General features: G+C 31.0%; 1 protein-coding gene across 1 annotated transcript; it reads left to right on the forward strand.

The window, feature by feature from the left end:
• The first annotated feature begins 215 nt into the window (after positions 1–215).
• Positions 216–8,022, forward strand: LOC128187783 (TBC1 domain family member 10A-like). Its single transcript, XM_052858363.1, has 9 exons — positions 216–732; positions 898–997; positions 1,291–1,398; positions 1,683–1,789; positions 2,379–2,559; positions 3,281–3,355; positions 3,533–3,647; positions 4,238–4,392; positions 5,235–8,022. Exons 1-9 carry the CDS (start codon positions 533–535, stop codon positions 5,343–5,345), a joined length of 1,152 nt encoding a protein of 383 aa, XP_052714323.1. The 5' UTR covers positions 216–532; the 3' UTR covers positions 5,346–8,022.
• The last annotated feature ends 2,004 nt before the right edge of the window (positions 8,023–10,026 follow it).

Consider the following 10,026-nt stretch of genomic DNA (forward strand, 5'->3'; position numbering starts at 1 on the left):
TCGCATTTAGCCGCGGACGAACAAGTGTGTGGTTCGGTTAGGATGCACAAGATTTTCATATCTCAAGATCGACAAAATATATTCTTGTTTTCTTACATGATTTTTTTCATTTTTTCATTTTGACATTGATGAATAAAATTTATTTTTATAATTTAATGCCAAAATACAAAATACTTTTTTTTTTATACATACAATGCGCATGCGTGCAAATGTTTGTAAACTTCCTGTAAAGATACTCCCTGCAGGTGTCTTAGACAATTTAATCAATGTTACATATGTACGTATTTACATGTGTATGTAGCGATTTTAACCATTAGTATGTCTTAATGTGTTCTGGAATAGAAACCTGACTTCTCATAAAAGGAATTAGTTCAGTAATAATAAACGTCTTTGATTGAAGTTCCGTCCTGCAGAAAGGGGTGGATTTTGCCAATCCTCGACATTTTTTTGTTAAAATTGACTGTATCATCTCCATTTGAAGAGATAAGAGAATGTGGAGATGACATGACTGTAATTGTGTCAAATTTTGGAAATGGCGGTTGCAGACCCCAGTTATAATCAAGTCGACACTAGTTCAGATGAAGAGGATGGGGCAAAAAATAACATCAACGGCAGTCCTTCTTCACCCAAGTCTGTGGGAGGCTATAATGCCTCTAAGCAAAATGGAACTGCTGTAACACATATTGATAGATATGGATTTATGGGTGGTTCCCAGTACACAAATCCAGATGAGTAAGTATATGCGGAAAATTATCTTCCTGCTTTTCACTTTTCATTGGTCAACTTTTCTCCTTAGTACATAAGATTATGATATCATTTTTTATTATTGTGTTTTTTTTTCATTTCACATATTTACTGATAGAAATGTTTTATTATATTGTACATTATTTTACACAGTGAACACAGGATTGCAATTGACAAACTCAGACAACGAGAGCTGAAATGGCTAGAAATGTTTGATGATTGGGAAAAATGGATGAGCAAAAGATTCAAAAAGGTAAAAATAATACATGTTCAATTTTTTATGACTGTACCACTATTTAAGATTATCATTGTATGTACATATTGATAGTGTAGTAAAAAACCCCTATCATAAATTATCTCATTGAATATCTTTGAAATTGATTGAATTTAGTAAATAAAACTGAAAACATCTTGTCTCACTAAAGAATGTTAACTTAAAGTCTACTTTGCATTGGATACAAGTATCAAATAACAGATCTAACAGATAGAAATGCTATGAGTCATTGATGTTGATGATTATATTTCTAAATCATCTATGAATTATAGATAAGAGATAGATGCAGGAAAGGTATCCCACCATCACTGAGGTCACGTGCATGGCAGTATTTGTGTGGGAGTAAATTTCTCATGGAACACAATGAAGGAAGATTTGATGTATGTACTCATTTGTTTTCATTGTGAGCTTTTTTACTCTAAATTACATGTAAATGTAAAAAATTGTCATGTAATTAAGTTCAAAGAACCTGAGTATCTATACAAACATGACATTCATTTCTTTTCTAAAGGATTACTTGTATTCTATTGTTTGTGTCTGGTACCAAAATCAAAATGTTATTTTTCTATTTACCAGGTAAATTATAACAAAATATTTGCAATCAGCTTTTAAAAAATAGGATCTTTTAAGGTCGGTTTAGTGATTTATTTTTCAATTTTTAAAGGAATATCTACAGCAGCCAGGAAATCCAAAGTGGGAAGATGATATTACAAAAGATTTACACAGACAATTTCCTCAGCATGAAATGTTCAACTCAAAAGGAAGTTATGGGTAATAAGAGAATATTAAATATCATGTATTCATTTCATGGAACAGAAATGATATATAATTTATTGTAATGTTTTTCAATTGATATTATTATAACCTTCATGTATAAACTTATGTAAAATAATATGTATTTGCTTTAAATTTCTAATATTTACTACATCATTGTTCCGAAAAATCTCTGGCCAATTCCATTTTTCTTAAATTTAGAGACATTTTGTAAAATTTTTCATTACTGTAAAGCAGGTTTTTTTTTGGTATGGTGCTTTTGAAGTTTGACTTATTTTTGCTTTTATGCAAAATCTCCAAAAACTTGAATGGTGGATGAAATTGGAAATTATCAAATTCTCCAAAGCCAAAATAATATTTTAACAATCAACAAAATTAACGAAGTATACCACTACTAGATAATACCGAACTTTCATTGATAAATTTTTAAAAAAAACATGATATAGCATACAAAAGCCACTGATTTTTTCCTATTTGTTTTATACACCTGGACAAGACATAAAGTGATACAATGTACCTTCTAATGTTTATGGAACTAAAATATACATGTTATTAACCAAATATTTGTTTTGTATGATATTTTTAGTCAAGAAGACTTGTACAAAATTCTGAAGGCCTACACCATTCACAATCCAAGAGATGGCTACTGCCAAGCCATGGCCCCTATAGCTGCTGTACTATTGATGCATATGCCAGCGGAGCAAGCGTTCTGGTGTTTTGTGTCCATATGTGAAAAATATGTCCAAGGATACTACAGTCCTGGCTTGGTATGGAGTGCTCTTTTTCTCTACCTTTTCTTTTTACAGTCTATTTCATATGAAACATAGATTCAAAGTTCACCATGCATTTTGAAAGTTGTTAGGGTTTTTCGTTCATTTCATTGTTATGACACACTATGAAAAATAATTCAGTTTTTTCTTCATAATTTACATAATTTATTCAAATATTCAAAATAATAAGATGCAAGCAGGGATCAAAATGGGGGGGGGGGGGGGGGGGTTGGTTGGTTCGAAGGAAGTGGATCAACCCCCAACCCCCCCCCCCCCCCCCACCTTGGAAAATTCAAATTTCTTAGATACTTGCAGTTAATTTACTGAAAATAGACCACAGACACCCATTTTTAAACACACTTATCTCTCTGATCCCCTTGGAAAAGATTTACACATGAGATAATCATATTGTACAACCCTAAAAATTTTGATGATAAATTCAAGTGCAAGGTACAAAACTTCCTAAAAAGTTATTTATGATATTTTAATAATTAATAATTATTTATAGGGAAAAGTAATTTACAATAATTGGACATAATAAGTATATCTCGTAATGAATCAGGAAGTAGTTCGTTCTTGTACATCAAGGACAAGAGTGGGTTGTTATTCAAAGCTACACATGATTTTTATGGGCAAAGCTCTAGAGATAATTCAGCTGGTCATTGACCATGATACAATATTTTGTGTGATATGTATTTTTTTTTTTTTATTATTACAGGAAGCTATTCAAGTAGACGGGGATGTTTTGTTTGGCTTACTCAAAAAGACACAACCATCTGTGTACAAACATATAGTGAGTTATGTAAATTAATCAAAAAAACAAAAAACCTTTTGTTAATGAATGCTGTGTGTGGAATGCAAGCTTTGTTTCTCGATCAAGAAAGACAGAGTGGTCAACGGAAATATTTTTGAAATCCAAAACTATCATTTTGAAATGTTTGGAAATTAACTTGACTTTATTTCTTTGTAGAAAAAGCAGCAGATAGCCCCTATACTGTACATGACAGAATGGTTTATGTGTTTATTCACCAGAACACTGCCTTGGTCTACTGTGTTAAGAGTTTGGGATATGTTTTTCTGTGAAGGTATGTGATCGTATTTATGCTCCTCCTCCACAAAGAACTTTTTACGGTATTTGAATTTAACTTTTCAATGATACCAGATGTTCTCTTGTCTAAATGTGTATTAATTAATTGCCAAATCTACAAAAGTGAAATGTACCATGTGTATGAATTATAATTTTATGTGTGTATGTACTTATACTTTTGATGGATTTCAATTTATCAAGACTTTGATGGGGAACAATTAGAAACTGAAGGGGTTACATGTAGCTTTCCAGTGACCATGTTTTAGATATTAATATTTATTCTATCACAAATATCTGATCAGTATGCTTGAATATTTACTTAATATATCACTCAATACACATGAAATAAATTTTTGATATTTCATTTTGTCAGAGTGAGTTTCTTGCAATGCTTTTAGAATGTAGTGAAGAATAATTTATCAACTGAAAAAAATTGTTATGGAATTAAGACAAGGTTGATACTGGTTATTACAAAAAAAAAGAATTTCTTACTGGTATGTATTTTGATGACCTGAGACGTATAATTTATATTAAGAAAACACAAAATTTTGTGTAAATACCTCTAACCAGCACAATTTTTTTTTTCAGGCATAAAGGTGATATTTCGTGTTGCTTTGGTGCTATTTAAAATTGTGTTTGGGGATGCAGGGAATTTTAAAGATTGTCCAACACTGTACGAAACTCTGGAAAAACTAAGACACATTCCAATTCAGCATTTAGATGAAGAACTGGTAGTACAAGATGTGAGTGCTTTATATGTTTCTAGATTCCTAGGCACTGATTCGATGATATGATTGAAATTGTGTTTCTAGGTAAACCAGTGGGTGACTAGATTTTCTCTGCATGTTGGTATAGTGTACCGGTAGTATGACATTTCCTGATTATATGTAGAGTGCCTCAGCCTTGATATTAAAGCAAGATCAACAGTTTAATTAGATTTCAAAATAATAACCAAGACAGATGCATCAAAGATGCTTATATATTGGTCACTTTGTGGGTTTTGTAAACATTTGAAAGTTAGTCTTCTTTTGTTTTTACACTTATAGATACATGTATGTATAGACCTCTTCATGGTAACTGCAGTATTGCTCTTTTGCAGGGAAAAATAACATTTTTTATGAAATGAGATGTAACGTCAATTTTTTTATTTACGTCATTTTATACTTATCTACCTACTAAAACTTTGGCAAAGTGAATTAATTTGCCCTGCAAGGGAGCAGTACCTCAGTTATCGTGAAGGGGTCTATTGATAATCCAATCGTCAAAACTTCAGAAAAAAGAAAATCAAGAAGGAAATATCTCTGACTATTGCATTTGATTTCATATTAAAAGACTTAGTGTATTTTTGAGTTTAGGTTAAAAAAATAGCTTGATGTAATTGTCTACATGTTAGCTAACTTAAAAATTATTTACTCATCTTGCATTTAAAGTTATCTGTTTTTTAGAATTTTGGCTTATGTTGCCTATAAAATGGAGGGATTTTATTCATTTGATATCAAACTCATATTGTAGAAGTTTTATAGTTCTTCCATTCCATACATGTGAATGTACCAGTAGTTCTGATTGAGTTTTGTTTGCTTTGTAGACATTGAGACTGAACATCAATGAAAGAGATATGGAAAAGGAGCACCAGAAACAAATTCATCGACGGAAAACTAAAGACAAATCAAAGAAAGGAGGGAAGCAGAAGTCATGACAGAAATCTAAGACAATGTCTCTCTTCTCTGGATGTGTCAGTTGTGACTTGTGCATTTGTATGTTGAATCACAGATTATTTCCCCTCATGCTAGTCATATTTAAGACATTTTTATATTTTAGTATCTGTGACAGAGTGAGACCCTTAATGCTCTTGTTGTGTTGGCGTTGATATTGCAGAAATCTACCTTACGTAGCCTTGGAGTTGAATGTTATGGTGCATTTTTTTTTTCTTCACAAATTTGTATTCTGTCGTTAATGCTATTCAATACTTTTGGTATATTTTTAATGTGATTTTTTTTCTAACCAATCCTAAACTTTCTCTAAGGAATATGAAGTTTACCAACTAGTACACATGTATATACATGTACCTAACATGAAAATATACTATTGGGTGAATTCATTTTTTAAATAGACTAATTTAGATTTTTCTAAATTCTAAGAAGTAACAAATCATTAATTTACAAATATGAATTGTTAAAGGCTCCAAAAGATTTGTGCTCAAAAGCTTTGCAAATGATATTTTCATACTACATATGTACTAGGTAGGTTTTATAATGGGATGAACTTTAAAAGAATTTGAATAAAGTATCGTTTATTCTTTAAATTTACTGTTCAAAAAATGTGAATAAAGCTTGTTCTATGGAGTTGAGATATAATTATTGTGATAACATATAGTGATAGAATATGGACCAATTTTCATCAAACTTTGCTCATTCCCATTCTACAAAACATTGTTCACTGCCTTTTTCCTCAATTATGCCCTCCCTATTTAATTTTATGAACAAAGGGAATGTAATCAGAGTAACAATGTGTGTAAAGATCTTGACTGTGAGAGAGTCACAGATATTTACACATAAATGTACATGTGCATTTTTTTTTCACTTGCTCACCAATGATTAAAAATATTCCGAAATGATACATTGTCCACAAATTCATGTAATTGAATAGAAACATTCCTAATATTCCCTCATGTTTGCAGTCATATAAATAATCAAGAAAGGTTTTTCTATTAAGTGTACAATGTATTGGATACTCTTGTGCTTGCTATTTGTTGAATAGTGCACGTATGTATACATCTTGATAAATGTAGCCATAGCAATGGGAAACATGGTGTGCAAATCATTACAGGTTTAAGTAGACTAAAAAATAATGTCAAGTAGTTATAAAAAGATAAATATGTGCAATTAATTCTTTTTATTACTTGAGCTTTGTTCATGAGAGTATTGAAAAAGTCTTTAGAATATGCACAGCAGTTTGATATAGAATTATCAATCTTAGGATTGAAAATATCTGGTTATGGAAAAAATAAAATGATTTACTTATTGTATGAAATGGGACAGGGATAGTCAACAAGTAGAATGGGTTAATGTAAATAAAATCTAGGTCATATACATGTATGTATACTTAGTCCAACAATGTATATTTTGTGCCATGATAAGGGGGTTGTACTTTGATATGGGAAATCTTTTTGTACACAAATCAATTGTTAAGCTCTTTTTTTTTTTCTCAAATTAGCTATAAAAACCTGTTCATTGATATCATATGTGATACACCATGCTTACAATTCTTTAGTTTCCATGTAGCAGGAAAAAAATACTTTGAGTTAATTATTTTAACTATGAGTAGTTTATGAAAGTGATTCAGCTATAATGTATATTAAATGGAAATTTATTTTTTAAAACAATTCAAACTGGTTATAAATTTACTGGTAATTCAAGAAGTTATTTCTTTTCAATCAATGGGATTGAACTAGTTTTTTTATGACGAAGTTGAAAAATTGTTTTGAAAAAAGGAAACAAAAATTAATATCCAAAGTATCAGTAAATAAATCATAAGTATTAGCACTTTCTGTGACTCAATTGATTTTTTTGTGTGTTTTTTTTTGTTTTTGTTTTTTTGGGGGGTTTTTTGTACTGGTGCTAAAAGAACTCTGGTTGAATTTTTTTTTTTGATGTGTTTCAGTGTTACTGCTTCAATTTTATTTATGTAACTTAATAGAAGAATATTTCATGTAAAAAATACCACACAAATACCCTCTCATATCATGTTATTTTGTCTCACTGTCGTGTGCCAATATGAATATATTTTATTTTTGCTCCTCAGTATTTGAATTCAGAAAAGGAAAAAAAGGAGGTTTCAAACACTGTAGGAATTTGTTTGAGATACATGTATGAATTTCATTTAACCTGAAAATTGTGAAAACCAAATGGTATCTAGATTATTAATTCAATATGTGACAACGTAATTGCAAGTGAAAAAACAATTGCCAGAGCCATATTACAGAATTTTTTTCTTGAACTGCATTAAGAACTGATTCAATGTTGACATAATTACGAATACAGACCTTAATTTAAAATCATTTTAGCAATGTCTTAAAATGAAAATATTGTGATATATTTTGAAATAGGTCCTTTTCAAACAAAAAATGATATAATTAATCATATAGAACTGAAATTACATGTATGTAATATATAAAATACATGTAGAATCAAAAATGTTTATTTAGTTTGAAGTCATAAAGGAGGAATATATAAAATAAGGTCCACACAGCCTATGTACTTTGCTAGTTAACAATCCTTGTTTTATATATAGATAATGAATAGTCATTCATTGTATTGTCGTATGGATGGAACAATTTTTATTTTGAGAAAATAAACTGACCATTCTAATGCCAACTATAATGTTCTTATAATTACTACATGTATTATGTTAGCAAGCCAAATAGATAGAGAGGGATTTAGAGGTGTCTTACTTTTTCTTGATTGGCTTTTTCTCCTCAGCTGTAGTACTTTCTGCCAACGCCTGATCTTCCACCTGAAAACGAAGTTGATTCAGAAATAGTTTTATAGAACTTACATGGAATGAAGAGTATTTCATACATTACCCAAGCTCTTTATAAACTAAAATAAAAAGCATTACCTTATCTTTTCTATACTTTGTAGGCTTTCTTTTTCTGGATTTCTTTAATTCAGAATTCCAATACGCATATTCATCCTGTAGTGTAAAGAAATGGACGAAGGAGCCAATGAGTTTTCGAAATAAAGGTATAATTGTGACTTCATGTATTACAAAGTCACAACATGCACAGATAAAGTAGGAAATGTGAATGCATATTTTTGAGCATATATGTATTTGATCGCAAGACGCTCTCATTCTTAATTCTACATATATTGCATGTTAAAATTTTTGAAACAACCCCATGCCATGCTTGTTGACTTATTTGTCCTAACAGAATACGGTTAACTATATAATTCTTACCCATTTTTCTCTTCCCTGGGATGACCACTTCCTTGTCTTTGGCTTAACTTCCTCGCCATTCCAAGAACTGGCGCTCTTCGACTCCTGGAATGACAAATAGCATAGTCTGTAAACAATGGAGCTTTGGGGAAAAGTCACTGTTAACAACACATGGCAGCACAATATTGCACGAAAACCAGAAATGAATGATTGCTGCAACAATAACCCAGAATCTACCTACCTTTCCTTTCTTCCGCTTTCCATTCGAGCAATTCGTGTCCGTTTCTCGCATTTTACGGTGATTCAATAACAATCTATCAAAAAATTGTCAGAGCAAATCTGGAATACTAGCGAACAAAATGTTGCGGTTTCCAAGAATGACGTTATTATCATTATGACGTATTACTGGTGTAATTATGGGCGGAGCCATGCCCATATTTGGAATAAAATAATTTTTTTACAAAGATAAAACGACCCTTGCGATTGGTCGAAAGTATGAAGAAATTCTTCGAATGGAGACACTCTTTCAATGTCCTGTTATAAAACTTGTTTCAAACAAAAACGTTTAATGACATATATTTTTTTTTAAAAACTGCGATTGTTAATATTTTTATCTTATAACTTGGATTTTACCATTGCATTGATGCAATTCAACTTTTGAATTATTTATCTCTATTGAATGGAATGTACACTCGCGTGCCAAAAGTATGTCAATTTTTTCTTTTTCCCTATATATTTCATTGAAATAAGACTTATATTAAAACGGTTTTCTGTTGTTATTTTTATCAGATTTTGAAGAAACTTAAAGTGATCTAAGTAGATTGAGTTTGCATTTTTTGAGGTACATTGAAACAGTTTTTTGACAACTGACATTTGTAAAATTCGATATTATAAACACAGCACAAAGATATTTTTAAGAGATCTAATATATATCTATTGCAATATGCAAGCCGAAAAAAATCGCAGGAAATGGAGGTTGGAAAGATATGTAAAAATGATACCAAAAAAAAAAGCTAGAGAAATTCTGAATTTATCGATCCAAGTCTTTAAAAAATCGGTCCATTGGTTTCTTTGAAAATTGTTCGTTTTCAATGAACTTACAATTTTAATAGTGAAAAGAAAAATATTGACACACTTTTGGCACCTGAGTGTATGTTCATTCTCAGGATACATGAATAAATCGGTCAGCTAGTATAGGACAGTGATACCGGAAACGTCTTCCACACACATGCAGGATGCGCGGGGCCCGACCCTCCCCCTGGAGTATTCAAAATTATTTTTTCACATAGTAAGGCCTCATACCCCCCGGAAAACAAAGTAATCCCCCGTCGCCCCCCCCCCCCCGGGAATCATTTTCTGGATTCCCGAATGTGAATTAAGTAGATCATTTAAAAACTCAGATTACATATTTATTTATTAAATACAGGGGGCTAGCAAGGGGT

This window comes from Crassostrea angulata, chromosome 6 (genome assembly GCF_025612915.1).
Source record: "Crassostrea angulata isolate pt1a10 chromosome 6, ASM2561291v2, whole genome shotgun sequence".
Classification (NCBI taxonomy): Eukaryota; Metazoa; Mollusca; class Bivalvia; order Ostreida; family Ostreidae; genus Magallana; species Magallana angulata.